The sequence below is a fragment of the Triticum urartu genome, chromosome 4A (genome assembly GCF_056163025.1).
Source record: "Triticum urartu cultivar PI428250 chromosome 4A, HENAU_Tu73, whole genome shotgun sequence".
NCBI classification, from domain to species: Eukaryota; Viridiplantae; Streptophyta; class Magnoliopsida; order Poales; family Poaceae; genus Triticum; species Triticum urartu.
The window spans coordinates 150,588,937-150,612,033 of NC_141876.1; the positions used below are offsets into that span (position 1 = coordinate 150,588,937).

The 23,097-nt window shown below is 46.9% G+C and overlaps 2 protein-coding genes across 3 annotated transcripts; both read left to right on the top strand.

Annotated features, from left to right (window-relative positions):
- Positions 1 to 900: 900 nt before the first annotated feature.
- On the top strand, positions 901 to 6,694 carry GAF1 (Polymerase/histidinol phosphatase-like protein). Of its 2 annotated transcripts, none has more exons than XM_087518032.1 (6): positions 901 to 1,461; positions 1,549 to 1,629; positions 1,944 to 2,101; positions 2,862 to 4,102; positions 4,450 to 4,635; positions 6,284 to 6,694. In XM_087518032.1, the coding sequence occupies exons 1-5, from the start codon at positions 979 to 981 to the stop codon at positions 4,599 to 4,601; spliced, it is 2,115 nt and encodes a 704-aa protein (XP_087374158.1). In that variant the 5' UTR covers positions 901 to 978; the 3' UTR covers positions 4,602 to 4,635; positions 6,284 to 6,694. The 2 variants fall into 2 exon arrangements, with proteins under 2 accessions (XP_087374158.1, XP_048570870.2); XM_048714913.2 differs by having other exon boundaries at positions 902 to 1,461; positions 4,450 to 4,544.
- Positions 6,695 to 7,016: 322 nt separating this feature from the next.
- Positions 7,017 to 8,708, top strand: LOC125553840 (uncharacterized). The gene is made up of 2 exons (XM_048717517.2): positions 7,017 to 8,176; positions 8,297 to 8,708. The coding sequence occupies exons 1-2, from the start codon at positions 7,865 to 7,867 to the stop codon at positions 8,558 to 8,560; spliced, it is 576 nt and encodes a 191-aa protein (XP_048573474.2). The 5' UTR covers positions 7,017 to 7,864; the 3' UTR covers positions 8,561 to 8,708.
- The last annotated feature ends 14,389 nt before the right edge of the window (positions 8,709 to 23,097 follow it).

The window sequence follows — 23,097 nt, forward strand, 5'->3', positions numbered from 1 at the left end:
CTCATAATAGCCCGCTTGCATCCAACAACCCTTGCCAACTTCATATCATGTACTCTTGCAGAAGCATGGGATAGTCCTCGTAGCATGATCGCAGCAGCTCCCCTCGGTTGTCTCCTTGAAGCAGCGTCGGAGCACGCTTGCCGTTGCCATCCTCATTGACAGCGCCATTATCCAATGCCATCCTCACGAACAACACACACAACTGCATGCTTCAACACAGCATCGGTTCCCGTCACCGGATTGCAACGGCGCCCCGCTCCGGGGAGGAGGCTTGCAACAATGCGGTTGCTACGACGAGGGATACAACAATGACGATTCTCCAAGTTAGGGGAGGTTGATGTGGCTCGAATGCAACATATGAGCGCCGCCCATCTTTGACACCGGCAGCGAGCAGCGTGGCCTAGAGCAGCAAGTCCATCTTGCAGCAACAGAGAGGAGGAAGAGTCATGTAACGCCGGTTGCGCTGGCTAGCCGATGTTCTCTTGATTTGGACGAAGTGTGGAGGTAGAAAGTGAGCAGAGATAGAAAGGGAGGCGAGGGAGAGAAGATTTGGGGAATGGGAGGCAAAGAAAGATGAAGAAGAATCCAGCAAAAGGGACTCGTGAAGATTTATGAGATAAGTCAGATGAACAAAGTGTTTTCCAAACAAATGCTCCCATGGATGTGGCCAACACGACACGTGGCGTCAGCTGAGCGCACCACATGGCTGGCCCCGTGCGTCGGCTGGGGGTGCCAATTTTTTTTTTCAGTCTTATTTTTGACAAATAATTTTTTCTTCAGTCGTGTTGAGGGGAGGGGATTGAATGAGTAGGCTTTATGAGGTAGAAAGGCTGGCCTGAAGTGGAGCTGAGATGGGCTTTATGAAGTCTAAATTAAACATGGGCCTGCAATTTATCATGTGAAACCGGCACTGCTGGCCTGTGCTCTTTCTTCTCCCGGACGGACGGACGGACCAGACGGAGTTGGCGGCGCGAATCCATGGCGCTCCTCTTCTTCGACCTCAGCCTCCTCCCTTCCCCCAACTCCAACTCCCGCCTTCTCGCCGCCGCACGAGCCCTCGAGCTAGGCTACGCTGCCGTCGCCCTCGATCACCCGCACCGCGGCCTACTCGCCGACGCCGACCGCTGCCACACCGCTCCCTTCCCCGCCTTGTCTTCCCTCCCGCTCCCCCCCTCCGCCTCCCTCCACCGGTCCCGCAATGGATCCCCTACCTCCGAGCCCATCCGCCAGTACACGCGCATCACCCTCTCCCTCGACTCCGCTGCCGCCGCCGCGTCCGCGCTTGCCCCCTCCGCCGCCCGCCTCCTCCGCACATACGACATCGTCGCGGCGCGCCCTCTCACCCAGGCCGCGCTCGACCACCTCTGCCAGTCCGCCACAGAGATTGATGTCATCTCCATCGACTTCTCTCACAAACTGCCATTCCGTCTCAAGCTCCCAATGATCAAGCTTGCACTACAGGTAACCAACCTCCTTCACCACTCTAACCGAACCAATGTTCAATGTCGATGTGTGTGCTCAGCTAACTATATCTCTATCTGACCGCAGAGGGGGATACACTTTGAGATTGCATACTCTCCCCTCATCGATGATGTCAATTCAAGGAGACAAGTCCTGGCCGAAGCCAAGGTTACTTATCTTGCTCTGCTTTCATTGTTCCTTCACATTGAATTCAAACATCATTTAATAATCGTGTTTAGTGATATAGTATTATTCATTACCACCATGATCTGCAACCTAGTGCAACATACGCGCATATTGCTTGTGTTTCGTTTTGTCTAACAAATTCTTCTCACCTTCACTATGCTCAACACCACTGGTTTGCAGAGACATCTGCACCCTAGCTTAGAATTTTGTATCTCAACCCCCTTGCATTAAACATGCCCTCAGCTCAGCTCACTTGTTTCTTTTGCTAATATACAGTATTTTTCTTCTGTTTGTAGCTGTTGGTGGACTGGACTAAAGGAAAGAATCTCATCATTTCAAGTGCTGCTCATAATGCTAATGAAATTAGAGGCCCCTATGATGTCATAAATTTATGTGCATTTTTGCTTGGTCTTTCTATGGAGCGAGCCAAAGCTGCTATGTCCGTAAACTGCAGGTGAGTCATATATCTATTACCTGGAGAGGTTCAAACTTCTTATTCCACATGGCCTGAACCATGTAATGATTTGCTGATGTGGCTAGTTTCTCGTACTGCTATGAATGCATGTTTTTATCTTAGCATTCTTTATTGTTCAAAAATATCGGCCGATAAATCAGTTAACTGACCGATTAATCCCTGCTCAGTGGGTCACCAAGTAGTCGATTAACTGATTTTCTGGCCGACTTACTGGCTGATTCCGTACTAATCCTCTACGCGCCAGTGGCCGAGGAGTTACCAGTTAACTATTTCATGAACATTGGCATCCTTTATTTGACGGATTATGAGTTAGTCTAGACTTTAGAAGTCTCTTCTTTTTTCTCCTCCTATTTATTTCTGCCCATTTTCTTTCTATGTTTTCAAGAACTCCTTTGTATTCCTATCAAGAGGGTGATCGTTGGGTTTTGGTGGGAAAACAACTTCTACTCCCTCCATTTCTAAATATAAGCCCTTTTAGATATTTCAATACGGACTACATACAGATGTATATAGACATATTTTAGAGTGCAGATTCACTCATTTTGCTCCGTATGTAATCCATATTGAAATCTCTAAAAGGTCTTATATTTAAGAAGGGAGGGAGTAGTTTATTTAGCTTTAGCTCCACGTCTGCGTTTGCAACCTACCAGCTGTTGTGTCATTTTACTTTGCACAACTTTCTATTTAGGAAGGCACCCATTTCACCATGAATCATAATGCAATATTATGTCATTATCAGGTTGCTTATTTCCAAGGCTACGAGGAAGAAACATTTCTACAAAGAGACAATTCGAATCGATAGACTGTTACCAAATGAGCAACTAAATTCAACAAAGTGTAAGGTTGGTGACTGGATTGGTTTGGATCCTATATCTTTTAAAGGTGATCGACAAACTTTGGAGACAAATCTAGAACCTTCTCCCAACAAAGATGAACTACCTGTTTCACCCACGAATTTTCCCGCCAAAGTGTTGTGTCAAAAACGCCATGATGCTGATGTGTCTCTCTTTGCCGACCGGTTAGAGCAGTCTACTGATGATAGTGAAATTCCAGTTGAAACTCAAGAGGAAACCTTACAGGCTAACAGAAGCGAAGCTCACAGTGGCGCTGTTCACACCATCATGGTTAACCCTGAAAACAATGAAATTGTTATGGCTGGCAGTATGCAGGCTTGTGTTGCCTCTTCTGTTGACCAGAAATGCATTGAGGAGCATGTTGAATTTGTTGAGGATGCAATGGAATTAGATGCTACAGAATTGTGCACATTAAACCTCATTTCAGGTGACGGTACTCCTTTATCCTCCGATGTTAAGTTACCATGTTCTTCTCTTCCCCAGAGCATGGAGCTTTTTGACACTAGTCTTGAGAACAAGGATCCTGACCAACCTAGTAAAATCGTAGATCATACTAATACTTGTGCAAATCAGGGGTATATCCGCACATCTGGTGATAGGGAGGAACAGGCACCTCTGGATCATGAAATTGTTTCATGTTCTGATGTTTGCCTCGAGGGTAAGTGCCTGGACAAACCTGATGATGTTCCAGTTGACTCAAAGACTCACAGAGATGCTGCGGAATCATTGGGGTGCTCAACTGGTGGGCGAGATGATGAGACGCCATTAAATCTTACAGTTCCATTGAGTACTGATTTATGCGAAGACATTGTACTGCCAGCTCATCAAGTAGAGCAAAATGTGGATGAAGACATCAAAAGTACTGACAGTTATAAGGTCGAACCGGTTTACAGAAATGCAATAAGAATGATATCAGTGGAAAATACTCTCAGTGGTCAAGAGATCAGTTCAGCTGCTGTTGTTTATGATAAGGGGTCCAGTGATGAAACTTGGGAAAATAATGAATTGGAAGAACAGAATTTAAAGAAACCCAATGCTTCATTAGAGAAAGATGTTGCTAAAATAGATGAGGGGCCACTAAATTATGATTATGCAGATAAGGTGGATATATCTACAGCTAGATCAGGTGATATGAACTATTCATCATTAATTTGTCTGAATTGGCAACATATCGACATTTACTAACTGCAACTTTACTCTCTTGAGCACGTAATAGAGAATACTGTTTTTTGGTGATACAAACATTTCCTTTTCTGTTAGTTCTTCTCATTCGTTCATTATTATCTAAGCTATTCATGAGATGATACAAAGGGCAATTGAAGCTGTTGATATGTGTTTAAAATAAGGCCACGATAAGTAATTTCTGAAAATGTGGGAATCCTTTTTGAAAATATTGTACTTCGTTTTTAGTATGAAGATATAAACTATCGGTATAGTATCCCATACATATCTAAAGTCTTATTGGTTTTGCAGAAAAGCGAAGACAAAAACTATTGTTGCACGGCCCCTCGTATATTCCTTTCTTGGGTTTTCTTAAGCCTGTGTCTTTCAAGAAGAAAGTATGCAAAGTAAGAGGCCTGGTCAAATCTTTATATCATATTGTTTGCCTAAAATGTGCTGGCTAACGCTAATCAATGTTAATTATGAATCATGTGTAAGGTATGAGTTCAGCTGTTCAGGAGCATATTACTAATGCTGAAGCCATTGTCAACCTGTGTCATGATATACAATAGCCGTCACTTAATTCTGTGTGACATCACTAATGATATAAGTATTGCTGCAAGATAGAACTGTATTATGGTTTTGATGGTCTATAATCAGCGAAGTAGTTTTCTAGTGTAGGCATAGATACAAAACCGCAAACTTTGACATAGTCTTGCAAAGGTTGCATGTTATGCCTCAGTTAGTGCAGGTTCCTTCTTTCAGATTGAAATAAACCACCCTGCATAATCACCATTGATGTCCAGTGTGCCGATTTGGTGAACATTAAGCTTTATTGGCTTCCCGAAGTTGCTTTAACTTATTTGTTTGGTCTTGCTATACTCTTTACTAGAATTGCCCAGCGCAGTCAAAATAATGTTGGCAGCCTCTAAAAGGGATATCTTGCCAGTCTTTTCTCGTTGTTGCCTTGGAACCGATCAATCAAATGTACTGGCACTAAAATGAGATGTATAATGTACTGTGAGGACAAGTCATCTTTCTATCACATATGTTGATGCATGCAAAATTACACATGAGTACGCGACGCCCTAGGAAACTAAAAATTCTGCTCCCTTGTTGCTCAAAATATGGCAAGTCAATTATAAGATATTAAGATGATTCAGTTAAGATATTCTCAAATATCTTTTGGAAATATGTTCACCCAGATGTGAACGTATATCGTATGTTTGCTCCTGCTTTGTATTTTATCAGTATAGCTTCCAGGACAACAAGACTAAATACTACTCCCTCTGTTCACAAATATAAGATATTCTAACTTTTTCCTGAATCGGATGTATATAGACATGTTTTAGTGTGTTTGTTCACTCATTTCAGTCTGTATTGTAGTCCATATTGAAATATACAAAACATCTTATATTTGTGAACAGAGGGAGTATTTCATTCTCTTTGAAAATCAACTATACCGGCTAGAAGCAGAGTCATGTATTTACTGTAGTAGTTTCAAACGATTTGACCTGGAAAAGTTTTAGAGATCATGACAGCTATAAAGGCTTCACCCCACAGATGCACCCAAAGGGCGATGTGGGAGCAGAACAGAAATCTTTTCTCCGTATCATGCATGCCACTGCAAAGAGAAGTCTTATCAGCCTTCGTCAACTTAGTTTCGTTTCTACCAAATCATATGACATTCGAAATAGCACATTGGTTGTCCCTTCTGACCTTCATATTACATATCAATTGTGATGTATCTTATGATATCGTATCTGTTGAGTAAATTTACATTGGCACAACCTTTTGGCTCTTAATACCAATACTTGGAATAATTACTTATCTATCTAGTCTGTTGCCCATTCTATATATTCTTTATACACAAACTGAACAATTATTGCATCCCAACTCATTCAATGGTGGTGTGACTATTTTTCAGTTGACCTGCTAGCAGAAAGTAAAAATTACGATAACTGCGCTTTATCCTAATAGTCCCACTTGTTTTTGTTATCCTATATTCATGGACAAACAGCCACTGCCTCAGTGTAGGCTCCTTTCTCCCTTGTGATCCTCTTGTTTTTTCTCTCTCGACACACCAAGTCGTCAATGATTTAACTCATCTGGATGCAATGTAACTCTTGTGTTGACATCTCTGCAGGTTGTATCTAGAAGAAAATCATAACAACTGTTGGCAGTATACATTTCAAGAATTTTGCTACATACCAAAGGCAAGCGGATCTATTTGCAATATGATATCCTGGTGCGCTTTGACTTTATCTTGTCGGTTGGCTAAGGCCACTTGAAGGTTGACTAGCTCGTGTCGTCAGGCTCTTGAGTGGGGTACTGTACGGATTCATCAGAGGATGTACCATTATAGGAGAAGGGAGTCTTGCAATTGGTTGTGGACACTTCCAGTGATCTTACCAACCAATAGCCAACTGAAAACAGCGTCCTGGATCTGTAGCATCAAACTTGTGTCAACTAGATGCTTGAAACAACACAGATCCTTGTGGGGGTCTATCTTGTAGCTTGGAATTTTCAAAAGTGTTAATGATTCTTCTCCACTGAAGTAGTCTCGAGAGATTCACTTTCGAAGGTAATGATAGTAGTGGCGCAGACTTTCGAGGGACAAAGTCTAATCAAGGACTGTCTTTCACACTTGCATTCCGTGTCGATCAATGGTCATCAGTCCAGTGAGGGAGAGGTTCATGTGCATCTTAGTTTTTGCAGTTTTGGACATAAATAAACACGCGAGACCTTTACCTTTGCGTCCCATGCTTTCCATTGTTCCGATTAACACATGATTAGGAATGTTGGGAAGTTAAAAGCAGCCAAATATTTGGCATGCCTAGCCCCACGGAATCGCGGTTTTGCTGAACGGAGCAAAGTGGCAGGGCCTGTTTGTTGCTGTGTAGTCAATTGCAAGTTGAGCACAGTGCATGTGTAGTGTAGGTGCTGAAAAGAAAGGCATATGGTTTTAAGGGTTTGAGTGGGAAGAGTAGGAGATGGCCCCCAACTTGCTCATGTCTCCAGTGCTGGATCGGGCTTGCCTGCTCCTTTCCCGTGCTCCCACCTCATCGAACGGCTGTCTTTTTTTTCTTTTTTCTTTCTAATATAATCATCTCTCCCCTGATTTTAAGGGGGTGGGGCCGGGCCTTATTTTGTTCCAATCAAATCAAGCCACGTACACGGGAGGGGAGGAGGCAAGTCTCATCCTCCAGTGCTGCCCTTAACCCACATTCTTGCTATATTGAGTCGTGACTGCCAGCTTTTATTTATCCTGCTTGTGCCGTGTATCCACAATCGATTGAGATTCCCCAATGTCAGTAAAGTTGCATGTATTGGTGATGGTGCCTCCTGCATTGAGCTGGTCTGCGCGTAACATGAGGGAGGTCATGTATGCTTGCCAGCTTGTTTTTGGTATAGCTTGTATCTGCATGTCTCCAGTAGTGTAGTACCCACGTATTGTTGTTCCAGGAAAGATAGAATTATGGTATGTGTTTGCCACGACTTTATATCGTCACTGGAATGGTGTCATCGCACAAGGTAGTAGTAGTAGGTCGTTTCAAATCAGAGTTGACTTGCGTCTTAAGGACGCCAGACGTACAGAGCAATAGCACTGGCTGTACATACTGGGCGCACACATATATAGAGTGGTGGATCTCCATGCCGGTTACACCACCCAACGAAGAGTAGCCAGTAGACCGACAGCGCAGGCGCGAGTCCACGACAGTCGGTGATGTATCACTGGAGCACATCGTCTTCAGCTCCTTGTTATAGCAACAGCGGCAGCGGCGGCGGCAATGGTCCCTTGCTCCCCTCCATGGCGTCCAGCAGCTACGGTGATCTGCTGATGTTGCAAGAGCAGCAGCAGCAGCACTACTACTCCCAGTCGATGCAGCGTGTGATGAGCGCCGGAGACCTGCAAGCTCTGCCGGGGCCGGGGCCGGGGCCGGCTCCGGTGGGGCGGTACAGCGCGGAGGAGCGGCGGGAGCGCATCGAGAAGTACCGCACCAAGCGCAACCAACGCAACTTCCAGAAGAAGATCACGGTACGTTGATCTTTGGCAGTCTCGTCGTCTGGTCGGTAGCTAGTACGACGATGCATGCCACGTTGAGTGCGTGTATACTCGTCGTCGTGTCAACTCTGTGTGTTGTGTTTTGGTTTTTAGTACGCTTGCCGGAAGACGCTCGCGGACAGCCGGCCGAGGGTGAAGGGCCGCTTCGCGCGCAACGTCGACGACGACGCAGCAGCAGATCAGCCGGAGGATCCGACGACGACCACCACGACGGCGGACGTGTCTCTGCTCAACGACGCCAGCAGCAGCAGCAGCATGCCGCCGGAGTGGTGGCCGGCAATGCAGGGCGCGCTGGCCGTGGAGGACGACGAGCTCATCGCCTCCTACCTTGCCGTCTCCTCCATCAACCTCTACTAGTAGCTAGCTACCTCCTTAATTGCTCCTCGCATCGATCTATATAGTACTAGTTACCTAATTTATCGTCTACCTTCTCTGTCAACAAAAAAGCTGGCTATATGTACTGGAACCGCCACTACTATTCTTCACGTGTTTATGTTAATATCAAAACGACCAACTAAGAAGATTTTCTTTAACACGAGTTAGGGGCATGCAAAATGGTGCTATCAGTGTCACATAGAATATCTGTCATAGAATATCTGTCAAGATGGAGGAAAGAGAAACCAAAAAAAAAAGACTTATCTTTTGGCGAACGTCAGTTGGCAAGGGGATGGCAAGTATACCTGGCCAAACCTCGGGCCGGGCCTAGCCAAGCCCGAGCCAAAAAACCTGGGACTGAGCCCGGCCCGCCCCGGCCATCGGGCCTAGTTTTTGGGCCCAAGCCCGGCCTGAACATGCAAAAGCCCGCCGGGCCTCGGGCCTCGGGCCGGGCCCCTTCAAAAAACTGCAAAAATGATGGGCCCGGGCCCGGCCTGGCCAGGCCACTGGGCTCAAAATCTAGGCCCAAGCCCGGCCCGGGAGCAGCGTCGGGCCGGGCCGGGTCGGGCTTTTTCGGGCCGGCCGGGCCGGGCTGTCCATGGCCAGGTCTAATGGCAAGCGAACGTTTTTTATGACAAATTTATGTCTTTTTAGAAAAGAGGGGACTCCCCGGCTTCTGCATCAAAATGATGCATACGGCCACATAAATAAATAAAATAGGTTCAACAATGGTAAATCTTGCCTTTTTGTAGTATTATTTTCTTCTTCCGAGAAGATGTCATGTGTTTCTAAAGAAATTGCCACCCACCCTCCCACAATATAAATTGTCATCATTTTTATTTAGAGAAAAAACATCGACCGAGCCCGACAATGAATTAACATAAGCATCAACCGGCCAAAATTACAAGGACGCCCATAGGCAAAAAGAAGGAAAAAACGGTAAGATATAATGCGTTGGCAACAACAAACTAAGCCTCACACGCTACGAACAATGAAGATAAACACTGGGGCATGGAGCCGAAGATGCTGAGGTCCTCCTCTGTGAACGAATCACCGGGGACAAGAACATGCCGGTTCTGAGGAGAGAGGAAGACTGACACTGTTGACGTAAGAGGTCTTGAGTTCAAGATCTGGCTGGCGCAATTAAATTGCAGCCCACTTTCGGTTCATGTTTAGGTCTGAGGGAGCGACACATGAGGGGGAGTGTTCACGTATAAATGTATTGCCTAGTATCTTTCATCAGATCGGTTTTTTGGTTGCATTGTCTAGAGCATGCACTTCTACAGTCACCAGCTGGGAATGCCATCACCAAGCAACAACGGACCCCGCCATGGTATATCCAACCAAATCCATCTCCAAAGAAGGCCACAACTATTGGGATCTACAGTAGGGTGCGTCGACTGCAAATTAAAAATTTCCTACGCGCAAAACAGCCAAGAACATACTACGGAGATGGATCACAGTTCGTTACCACTAGACGCGCAGTGCCGTGCAGCGGAAGAAGAGTTGGGGCAGCGCGTCCGCGTGGATCATCTCCTCCTCGTCCGATCTCCCTCGTACAACCGGTGGTCGGTTCCCACGTACAGGTTCGTCGGAGCGGCGCAAGTGCACCGCCTCTAACGGTATCCGCGCGTGCAGCAGGAACGTCGTGCGGTGGACTGCTAGGTACGATCACACAACCGGCGACAGTGGAGGTGTCTATTCGCAACACATGCAAACCCTAGTGACAACGCCGAAGCGATCAGCCCCGTGAATGTGCGGCACCTCCACTACATATAGGCGTCCGTCGCAGGCTCAACACTTGGGCCTCGCACGGACCCTAAAGCCCATAAGTCTACTCGGCCACAATCCGAATACAGTTCGGATCACATCCGACCAGTGTCCTCGGATCCGACCTCGTAGGTTCCTTCCCTTAAGCGCGCGGCCCCTTAGGTTCAAGTCAGCTTGGTCGCAGTTCGGATCACCTCCGAACTGCACGGTTGGTAGCGGCCTCTAGCAAGGCATGTCGAACACCAAGCAGACTATGAAGCTGGTTAGCAAACCTGTACATCACACTTCCATTCCTTTTGCCACACGATATATGTTGTCGAGCTCAAGGCGAGTCTGTCATCCTTGTGCTAGCCCGACCTCTTTCTCATTCCAGTGATACCGACCACAAACCGGATTATCTCATAATCCTTGTCGCATGGCCATGCTTATCCTGGTCGGATCACACGAGGGGCCCAGGGTATATCTCTCCTGATCGGAGGGGCAAATCCCATCTTGCTCGACCACGTCTCGCAGCATGGTTCTGGAAAAATGTAACGCCCTCGATGCGGCTATATCTGCCATGTGTTGAAGCATGACTTAGAGGCATAACCGCATTGAAAGCAATGTCGCAAGTGAGGTAATCTTCACACAACCCATGTAATACATAAGGGAAAAAGATACATAGTTGGCTTACAATCGCCACTTCACACAATTACATGAATAAAGCATTACATCATCCAAATACAATCAAGGCCCGACTACGGAACCCAAAATAAAAGAAGACTACCCCAAAAGCGACACGGTCCCCGATCGGCCCCAACTGGGCTCCACTACTGATCAACTATAACGAAACAACACAAAGGACAAGATCTTCATTGAGCTCCTCCTTGAGCTTGGTTGCGTCATCTGGACAGTTCAACGGCACCTGCAAGCTGGTTTAGGAAGTATCTGTGAGTCACGGGGACTCAGAAATCTCACACCCTCGCGATCAAGACTATTTAAGCTTATGGGAAAGGTAAAGGTATGAGGTGGAGCTGCAGCAAGCGACTAGCATATATGGTAGCTAACAACGCAAATGAGAGCGAGAAGAGAAGGCAAAAGCACGGTCGAACAACTATGATCAAGAAGTGATCCTAAAACAACCTACGTCAAACATAACTCCAACACCGTGTTCACTTCCCGGACTCCGCCGGAAAGAGACCATCACGGTTACACACGCGGTTGATGTATTTTAATTAAGGTCAACTTCAGGTTTTCTATAACCGGACATTAACAAATTTCCATCTGCCCATAACCGCGGGCACGACTTTCGAAAGTTCAAAACCCTGCAGGGGTGTCCCAACTTAGCCCATCACAAGCTCTCACGGTCAACGAAGGATATTCCTTCTAGCGGGAAGACCCGATCAGACTCGGAATCCCGGTTACAAGACATTTTGACAATGGTAAAACAAGACCAGCAAAGCCACCCGAATGTGCAGACAAATCCTGATAGGAGCTGCACATATCTCTTTCTCAGGGCACACCGGATTGTCCAAGGTTCCGGTAGGCCAGCCCAGAGTTGCCCCTGATGGCCACCGGCAGCTGACAGGTTGGACCAACACTCAGAGGAGCACTGGCCCGGGGGTTTAAATAAAGATGACCCTTGAGTCTGCAGAACCCATGGGAAAAAAGGCTAGGTGGCGAATGGTAAAACCAATGTTGGGCCTTGCTGGAAGGGTTTTATTCAAGGCGAACTGTCAAGGGGTTCCCATTATAACCCAACCGCGTAAGGAACGCAAAATCTAGGAACATAACACCGATATGACGGAAACTAGGGCGGCAAGAGTGGAACAAAACACCGGGCATAAGGCCGAGCCTTCCACCCTTTACCAAGTATATAGATGCATTAATTAAATAAGAGATATTGTGATATCCCAACAAAATATCCATGTTCCAACATGGAACAAACTCCAATCTTCACCTGCAACTAACAACACTATAAGAGGGGCTGAGCAAAGCGGTAACATAGCCAATCAACAGTTTGCTAGGACAAGGTGGGTAGAGGCTTGGTTTAACAATATGGAAGGCATGATAAGCAAGTGGTAGTTATCGCAGCATAGGCATAGCAAAAGAGCGAGCAACTAGCAAGCAAAGATAGAAGTGATTTTGAGAGTATGGTCATCTTGCCTGAAATCCCGCAAGGAAGAAGAACGAGTCCATGAAGAAGACACACGGACGTAGTCGAACGGGTCCTCACAAATGCGATGTTATCGGAACCAACCCAAAGAAGCAAACACCGGAAAAGCACACAACATAGTAAACAACCAACACATGGACATGGTATGATATGCGAGATGTGGTATGTGATGCATATGCATGATTTGGAAAGGAATGATTGAACCTGGCCTAAACATGGAAATCCAAGAGTGCCACTGGAAAGGTGAGGTGATTTCGGTTGAAATCGATGTAAAGATCACCGGAATCGGGGTGCACGGTTTGGAAATGGCAAGCAAAACAAATATGGCACCGGTTTGCGATAAACAGCAAGTAGCCATCTAAATGCATCAAGATAAATAAGCTACAACACTCAAACAAGACAACAAAATACATGGCAGGGGTCCACTCATGATGCTTGAGAAAAGATGAACACTGAGTTACGGCTAATTCATCCATTAACAGGTTCAAACAAGCATGGCAAAAGTGCAAATGATAACAGGTTTCAGATTTAGTGAAATTAACACAAGTCTGGAATTTATCATCAGGAAACACCCTTTAGAGTATGAAAAGTACATGCTACAGGAAATTAACATGGCAAAGCAAGGCATGGCATGGAGCTACTCAAAGCACTTAACAAAAGTCCTTAGTGACCTTGAGCCAAAAGGGATCAGAAAATACAATTGCAAGCATGTGAACATGGCAAAAACATAAACAGATCTCAGACTTGGTGAAAAACTGGAGCATGCAAATAGTTAATGAGTAGGCATGTTTACGAGCTCGATGCACTCACTACAGAGCATGGCATGACAAACTAAGCATACACCCATCACGAATACATGGCATAGAAGCTAGAAATGGCAAGAAACAACAACATAGCATCCACGGATCAATAGCAACAACCTCGGCAAAATTGCTAAACATGTTAACAATCTGCCAGGAACATTTTATAGCAAAAGTAGAACTCGATTTACTCAAGCTAGGGTGCTCCATAAATGCAAACAAAGACATGGATGGATAGAGCACCACAATGTTAACAAAACATCCTTACTGATCATTCTGAAAAGAGGCACGGATCACTAGGAAACAACATGAACATATGGCATAACGACAAAAACAGGACAAGGACTTGGTGAAATTCTAAGTCCCTGAAATCAACATTACCGATTACGCTACTTTGAAAGCTTGTGCTAGTCACCACAAAGATCACAAAAATACATGGCAAGCACCTCTGTAAAGATGGCATGGCATATAACAAAACACATATGGAGCTCAGGGTCATAGCATGCACACATTAATCATGGCAAAAATGACAAAATGCCATTTGCTGAAACAGATCGGACAAATTCACCACATAGCCCTCTTCTAACAGCATTTTGGGCATCAAGATGAGCTCAAATAAAAATAATGCAATGAGATGAAATGATGTACTCGTCGAGACGAACATTTTGATATGCTACACGCACAAATCGAAGCTACGATGAGGGAGTTATGATATGATGAAGATGCCTAAAAATTAATGCAAACTGGGGACTTAGACGAAAAATACCACCTCCAGATCTAGGGTTCAGGCAGCGCACGAACCGAGGCGGCGGCGGATCTCGTCGGATCCGCGCCGGAGAAGGCAGGGGCGGCGGCGGGAGCTCCGGGCAGAGGAGGAGCTCGCCGGATACGGCATCGAGGTCACCGGATCTGGGCGGCGCCGGCCCAGATCAGACGGAGGCGAGGCAGGGTGGCTCCGGATGGCACAGGCGGCGGCGCGGCGAGGGCATGGCCGCGGCTGTAACGCCCCAGATATACTTTCCATATTTGTATCCAACTCTTGCCGTTTCCGGCATTAAGTTATATTTATTTCTCGGGTTCGGGTCTTTGTCTCCGTGTGTTGTTTTCTTTTCCGTGCATCTCTTGTCATGTCATCACGTGCATTGCATTTGCATACATGTTCATCTCATGCATTCGAGCATTTTCCCCGTTGTCCGTTTTGCATTCCGGCGCTTCGTTCTCCTCCGGTGGCCATTTCTAGCTTTCTTTCGTGTGTGGGGATTAAACATTTCCGGATTGGACCGAGACTTGTCATGCGGCCTTGGTTTACTACCGGTAGACCGCCTGTCAAGTTTCGGGTCATTTGGATTTCGTTTGATACTCCAACGGTTAACCGAGGGACCGAAAAGGCCTCGTGTGTGTTGCAGCCCAACACCCCCCAAATTTGTCCCAAAACCCACCAAACTCTGCTCCATGTCCTAGAGCGTTCGATCACGATCGCGTGGCCGAAAACCGCACCTCATTTGGACTCTCCTAGCTCCACTTATGCCTATTTAAACACCCCCCATTTCGGATCTCGTCTTCCTCCTAAAAAAAACAGATCTCCTTCCCCGCGCTGGGCCGGACGTGTCCGCCCGCGCTGGACGTTGTCCGCCCCGCCGCCGCAGCAAATCGCGCGCCGCCACGTGGGCCGCGCCCACATCGCCGCCGCCGGGCCCGCCAGGCCCGCGGGGAGCCCCCCCGGCCCGAGCGCCCCGCGCCCCTGTGCCTCCACCAGCGCCGCCGCCTTCCCCGGCTCAGGCGGGCGCCGCCGCCGCGGGCCGCCACCGCCGCCGAGCCGGACCTCGCCGCCCGCCGCCCGGCCGCTCCCCGCCACCGTCCGCCGCCCCGGGCGCCGCCGCCCGCGGTCGCCGCCCCCTCCTCCGGCGCCGCCCGGCCTCGCCCCGGCTTCTTCTTCCTCCATCCCGACCGGCGACCCCCGCGTTCTCCGGCGAGCTACAGTAACTCCGGCGCCGCCTCGGGAAGCGTGCCGATCCAGATCTGGATCTGGGCATCGGTTGACTTTTTCCCCAAACCCTAGCTCATGATGCATTCTTTGACTGCTCGTATCTCCGCAACCGTAGCTCCGTTTTGAGCGTATAATATATCAAAATCTTCGTCTCGACATGTACATTATTTCATTACATTGCATCATTTACATTTGAGTTCATCTTGATGCCCAAAATACTGTGAGAAGGAGGCTTCGTGAGTTAAATTGCAGATCCGTTAGTTCATCATGCACTTTTGTCATTTTTGCCATGTTTAATTCGTGCACGATATGCCTGTGCCCCTTTGGGATGAATTGTTAAGAATTTTGTCTTCTTTCCAGAGGTGCCACCCATGCATTTTTAGGATGTGTGAGTTGTCTTGTGCAAGCTTGTGAAGAGAGGTACCTGAGATTGCTGATTTCAGGGACTTAGTGATTTTCACCAAGTCTGGGATATTTTAGTTCATGATGCTATATGTCCAGCTTGTTTCCTAGTGATCTGTGCCTCTTTTGAGGATGATCAGTAAGGGAGTTTTGATATTTATGTTATGCTCTATCCATCCATGTCTTTGTTTGCATATGTGGAGTGCTCTAGGTTGACTCAATCGAGCTCAACTTTTGCTTCGTTGTTAATCTGGGCAGATCGTCAACTTGTTTGCGATTTTGCTGATGCTACCGTTAGTGTTCCATGCATGCTATGCCTTTGTTCTTGCCATGTGTAGCTAGCATTTTGTGCCTTCTTAATGTATGTATGCTTGCCTTGCTATGACTTGCACCATGGTGAGTGCATCGAGCTCGTTTACATGCCTTCGTGAGTTAAATTTCTGCATGTCTCAGTTTTCACTAAGTCTGAAAACTGATTGTGTTCGAGCTATGTTCGTGAGCTCGGTAGAGTATTTTGTGAACCCTTTTGGCCCCAGGTCACTTTGGGTGTTTTGTTAAGCTTGTTGAGTAGCTCCATTCCATGTTCTTACTTGTCATGTTCAGGTCATCTATCATGTTGTTTTGCTGCTCCGAAGAGGGCTTCATGATCTGAAATTTCAGGCTAATGTTAATTTCACTAAGTCTGGAATCTGTTTTGCATATTCGTTTTTGCCATGCTTGTTTGAACCTCTTAATGGATGATTTTGACTATGGCTCAGTGCTAGTGTTTTGTTAAACATCTTGTGTACATCACTGCCATGCATTTTGTTTTCATGTTTGGTGGCTGTAGCATGTTCATTTCGTTGCATTTAGATGCCTACTTGCTGTAAATCGCAGACCGGTGTCATATCTTAAAACGCTTGCCATTTCCAAACCGTAACTCCGATTCCAATGATCTTTATATCGTTTTCAAGCGATTTCATCCCCTCTATCCAGTGGCACCCTTGGAATTCCAAGTTGAGGCCAGGTTCATGCATTTCCTGTCATATCTTGCATTTTGCATCCCGCATCGCATCCCGCATAGCATGTCATCATTTCATCATATTGCTTGGTCTTGCACGTGGTTGATTGTATCCTTGTTGCTTGTTTGTCTTGTTGGGTAGAGCCGGGAGACGAGTTCGCTACCGAGGAGCCCATTGAGTTTGCTTGTGAGGATCCAGTCAGCTTTGACAACTGTGCAGGCAAGATGATCATACCCTCGAAATCACTACTATCTTTGCTATGCTAGTTTGCTCGCCCTTTTGCTTTGCCACTGCTATGATGCCTACCACTTGCTTGTCAGCCTCCCAATTGCATGATTGAACCTCTAACCTACCATTGTCCTAGCAAACCGTTGATTGGCTATGTTACCGCTTTGCTCAGCCCCTCTTATAGCGTTGCTAGTTGCAGGTGAAGATTGGAGCCGTTCCTATTGGAACATCTTTTATTTGCTTGTTGGGATATCACTATATTGCTATGTTATCTTAATGCATCTATATACTTGGTAAAGGGTGGAAGGCTCGGCCTCTCGCCTAGTGTTTTGTTCCACTCTTGCCGCCCTAGTTTCCGTCATATCGGTGTTATGTTCCCGGATTTTGCGTTCCTTACGCGGTTGGGTTATAATGGGAACCCCTTGATATTTCGCCTCGATTAAAGCTTTTCCAGCAATGCCCAACCTTGGTTTTACCATTTGCCACCCAGCCTTTTCTTTCCCTTGGGTTCTGCAGACTCAAGGGTCATCTTATTTTAACCCCCCCCCCCCGGGCCAGTGCTCCTCTGAGTGTTGGTCCACCTGTCAGCTACCGGTGGCCACCAGGGGCAACTCTGGGCTGGCCTACCCGTACCTAGGACAATCTGAGTGTGCCCTGAGAAAGAGATATGTGCAGCTCCTATCGGGATTTGTCGGCACATTCGGGCGGTGTTGCTGGTCTTGTTTTAACCTGTCGAAGTGTCTTGAGTTACCGAGATACCGAGTCTGATCGGAACGTCTTGGGAGGAGGTCTTTTCCTTCGTTGACCGTGAGAGCTTGTCATGGGCTAAGTTGGAACTCCCCTGCAGGGATTGAACTTTCGAAAGCCGTGCCCGCGGTTATGGGCAGATGGGAATTTGTTAATGTCCGGTTGTAGATAACTTAAACCTTAATTAATTAAAACGAATCAACTGCGTGTGTTGCCGTGATGGCCTCTTCTCGGCGGAGTCCGGGAAGTGGACACGGTGTTGGTGTAATGCTTGCGCAGGTTGTTCCTTCTAGTTTCTCGCTCGCGCTTTGCCTCCTCTTCTCGCTCTCTTTTGCGGATAAGTTAGCCACCACATATGCTAGTCGCTTGCTGCAGCTCCACATACTTGCCTTATCCTTCCTATAAGCTTAAATAGTTTTGATCGCGAGGGTACGAGTTTGCTGAGTCCTTGTGGCTCACAAAAACTATAATTCCAGATGCAGGTCCAGGTGATTCCGCTCCAGGTGACGAGTACGAGCTCAAGTGGGAGTTCGACGAGGACTCTCAGCGTTATTATGTTTCCTTTCCCGACGATCAGTAGTGGTGCCTAGTTGGGGTTATCGATTCAGGGCCTTGTCGCATGTTGGGGGTCTTTTCTATTTTGGCACCGTAGTCGGGCCATGAGTGATTTGTATGATGGATGTTATTTATGTACTTTGATGTGACGTGGCGAGTGTAAGCCAACTATGTACCTCCCCTTTATATTATTTATGTACATGGGATGTGTGATGATTTCCTGACTTGCGACATTGCTTTCAATGCGGTTATGCCTCTAAGTCGTGCCTCGACACGTGGGAGATATAGCCGCATCGAGGGCGTTACAAGTTGGTATCAAAGCCTTCCCCGACCTTAGGAGCCCCCATTGCTTGATCGTTTTTAGCAGTCGAGTTGTGTCTAGAAAAATGTTTTGAGTCACTTAGGAATTATATATCGGAGAGTTAGGAATTCTTTTTACTTCCCAGTCTCCTCATCGCTCTGGTAAGGCATCCTGACGTAGAGTTTTGACTCTTCTCTTCTCAAGTTTCACTAAAAAAAATTTTAGGATCACGCGAGTATCTTGGTTTTGTTCCGATGGTTTTGTGACGAGAACATTGTTCTTGGTGCCTCCTGTCTTTAGGGGTTGTGGCAGTGTCCCGGGGAGTTGAGCTCCGAGGTGTTGTCGTCATAATTTTATCGTTGCAATTCTGGTATACTTGAGATTTGTGCGCGACATCGAAAATCTCTTTTATGCAGTTCGTTGGTGAGATAACCTCGACGCCACCCAGTACTGGGGCGGGAGTTCGGGAGTATCGCCATAACTTGTATAACGGATGCTTTTCGAAGGTTGAGATAGATGGTTTCCGAAGGTTTCTTGGTTATGTGTTGAAGGATGGATACAGCTGGATGTAGGATTTGCTAGCTTGGGTGAGATATTATGCTTCCCCTGTATCCCCGACACCTGATTGCATAACCGGGAAAATTTCGGGAATTTCATAGGTGGGAATTCAAGTAGCCTTAGGATATCTTTCCGACAGATGTATGATATGAAATTGGGGTTCGACATCTAGTGGTTCGCCTATTCACGGTCGATTTTACAGTGGTCTCGTTGTGTCTTAAAGAGTCCTTGGCTATGCTGACTCGGGGACGCTTCGTATGTCATGTGCACTGCCTTGTACATGATGGTGCTGTACAATCGAGCCCGTGTAGGTCCCACCACGAAAACTTCGGACGAAATTTCTATCATGTATTTGTTCCGGCTTATTCCGCAAGCCAACCCTTGGTTTTATTTCGAGTTGTGGCATTCGTTTTGCTTCGACGTCATATGATGATTCCATCCCTCGTTGTTGTACCCCTTATACCTCATTCTTCGTGGCTTCGCAATTTAGGAATATGTGACCACTTCAAGAGAAATGCATTCGTTCATTTTGTTCGGATGTGAAGACTTTATGTTGCAATTTTCATTCCGTTGGATTCAGCTTCAATATTTATCTGTCATGTGCTAATGGTGGTCAACCTCTTCAGGATGGCTCCTCCAACGCGCACGACTCCGAATCCTGATCCGCCACCACCTCCACCTCCTCCAGAGGCATGGCAAGCTGTGATGGCCGCAACCAATGCAAACACTCAGCTGATCATGCAAATTCTCCAAGAGCGCAATCAAGGCAGTCAAGGGAATCAAGGCAGCAATCAGGGTCACTTTGCTACACTCAACCAGTTCCTTGCTAACGGGCCAAAGACTTTCAGTAATTGTGTTGAGGCAACCGATGCTGACGATTGGCTTGTGGATCTGAGTAAGCATTTCGAGTGCAGTAACGTCAGGCCTGAGGACTTTGTGAAATTCGCTTCCTTCCAACTCAAAGATCAGGCTGCAGAGTGGTTCCAGCAGTACAAGGATTCCAGAGGTGGACATGTTATCACTTGGGATGATTTCCGTCAAGATTTCCGCGCTCATCACATTCCGCAGAGCGTGGTTGAAAGCAAGCGTGAGGAATTCCGCAATCTGAAGCAAGGCTCTTTGTCTGTCTATGACTACAACAAATTGTTCCAGAAACTTGCCCGCTTTGCCAAGCAGGACGTGCCTGATGAGAAGAGCATGCTATATCAGTTCAGGGGTGGTCTCAGAGAAGATATTCAGCTCGCTCTTGTTCTCTTCGAGCCTTTGAGATACGATGAGTTCTACAACATGGCACTGAAGCAAGAGGCTGCTCAGTTGAGGTGTGATGCTTCCAGGAAGCGTGCCAGAGATGTTACTCCGTCTTCCTCTACTCAAGTGGCCAAGCAGCAGAAGTTTTGGCTTCCTCCTCCTCCGTTCCGTCAGCCGTATCAGCAGAAGAGCAAAGGTGGCAGTGGTTCTTCCCACCCACCCAACCCAGGCTTTCAGAACAAGGCTTCGTCTCAAGCTCCAAGATCGAGTGCTCCGTATCACCGTCCGCTTTCAGAGGTCACGTGCAACAAGTGCCAACAGAAGGGTCACTATGCCAACAAGTGTTTCAACCAGAGGCGTCTTCCTCCTCCTCCTCCTGTGAGATCGGCAAGTACAGCTGTGGTCAAGCATAACCCTAAGCACGCCAAGGTCAATTTGATGAATGCAGCTCAGGCAGAGGACTCGTCAGATGTGATCATGGGTAACCTTCCTGTTAATGATATTCCTGCAAAAGTTCTTTTTGACACTGGTGCATCGCATTGCTTCATCTCGAGACCGTTTACAAATAGGCATGAATTGGTTTCACAAGTCTTGCCTAGTCCTTTAGCAGTTGTCTCTCCCGGCAAGCGCATGCAGGCTAACTCCATCGTTCCGGATGTTTCTATCACGATGGGCGAGTTCAAGTTTCTTGCTTCTCCTACGGTTCTCGGTGACTCGGATATTGATCTTATTCTCAGGATGGACTGGCTCTCTAAGCATAAAGCTCAGCTTGATTGTGCAGCCAGGCAGATTCAACTGACTCATTCGTCTGAGGATGTCATTGTCTTTGCCGCTCGGGATAATACCATTCGGTTGTTTTCTCTCAATGAGAAGGGTGAATTGGATGCTATTTCACAGATTCCGGTTGTTTGTGAATATCCAGACGTCTTTCCAGAAGAACTCCCAGGGATGCCTCCAAACCGGCCGGTTGAATTTGTTATTGAACTTGAGCCCGGTACAGAACCTGTGTGCAAATGTCCCTACAAGCTCGGCCCTGAAGAGTTGAAGGAGTTGAAGAAACAACTCGATGAGCAAGAAAGATTGGGTCTCATCCGGCCTAGTACTTCTCCGTGGGGTTATGGTGTTCTTTTTGTGAAGAAGAAGGATGGTTCGAGCCGACTTTGTGTTGATTACCGTCCAGTGAATAAGAAGACCATCAAGAACAAATACCCACTTCCCAACATCAATGAGCTGTTCGAACAACTCAAAGGTGCCCAAGTATTCTCCAAGCTTGATCTTCGTATGGGTTATCACCAGATTCGCATTCGTGAGGAAGATATTCCCAAGACAGCATTCAGAACAAGCTTTGGTTCATATGAATACACTGTCATGTCTTTTGGCCTCGCCAACGCTCCTCCGACGTTTTCTCGCATGATGAACTTCATCTTCAACGCCTACACCAATGACTTCGTTTTGGTCTATCTCGATGACATTCTGGTTTTCTCGAAGAACAAGGAAGATCATGCCAAGCACTTGCGTTTGGTTCTCGACAAGCTCAGGGAACATTGGTTCTATGCCAAGTTCTCCAAGTGTGAATTTTGGCTCGATGAGGTTCTTTATCTTGGCCATATCATCTCTGCCAAGGGCATTTCCGTGAATCCCGAGAAGGTATCCGCAATTGTGAATTGGGAACCTCCTCAGAATGTGAAGCAACTCCGCAGTTTTCTCGGACTCGCAAGCTATTGCCGAAGATTCGTTGAAAACTTTTCCAAGATCGCGAAGCCTCTCTCAAATCTTCTTCAGAAGCACATCAAGTACGTTTGGTCTCCGGAGTGTGATATTGCTTTCAACACTTTGAAAGAGAAGTTGATCACTGCTCCAGTTCTGACTCCGCCTGATGAAACCAAGCCGTACGAGGTCTTTTGTGATGCCTCTCTCCAAGGTCTCGGTGCAGTCTTGATGCAAGAGAAGAAAGTTGTTGCTTATACCTCTCTCCAGTTGAAGCCCAATGAGAAGAACTACCCCACTCATGATCTCGAGTTGGCGGCAGTTGTGCATGCTCTTTTAACTTGGAGACATCTTCTATTGGGAAGAAAAGTGGACATTTTCACTGATCATAAGAGTCTCAAGTACATCTTCACTCAGCCTAATCTCAACCTAAGGCAAACTCGATGGGTCGAAATGATTCAAGAGTATAACCCGAGTATTGAGTATACTCCAGGCAAGGCCAATGTGATTGCTGACGCTTTGAGCAGAAAAGCATATTGCAACAGTCTGATTCTCAAGCCTTATCAACCCGAGCTCTGTGAAGCTTTCCGCAAGCTTAATCTGCAAGTTGTTCCTCAAGGTTTCCTCGCCAACCTTCAAGTTTCTCCTACCTTAGAAGACCAGATTCGCCAAGCCCAGCTTCTTGATGCTATGGTGAAAAAGGTGAAGATTGGGATTGCAAAGAGTCAGTCCAAGTACAAGTGCTACCGCCTTGATGACAAGGACACTCTCTTCTTCGAGGATCGTATTGTTGTGCCCAAAGGTGAACTTCGTAAAGTGATCATGAACGAGGCTCACAACTCTCTCCTCTCCATCCACCCTGGTAGTACGAAGATGTATCAGGATCTCAAGCAAGCTTATTGGTGGACTCGAATGAAGCGCGAGATCGCTCAATTCGTGAATGAATGTGATGTCTGCAGAAGAGTGAAGGCAGAACACCAAAGGCCAGCAGGTCTCCTCCAACCGCTTGCCATTCCAGAATGGAAGTTTGACCACATTGAAATGGACTTCGTGACTGGGT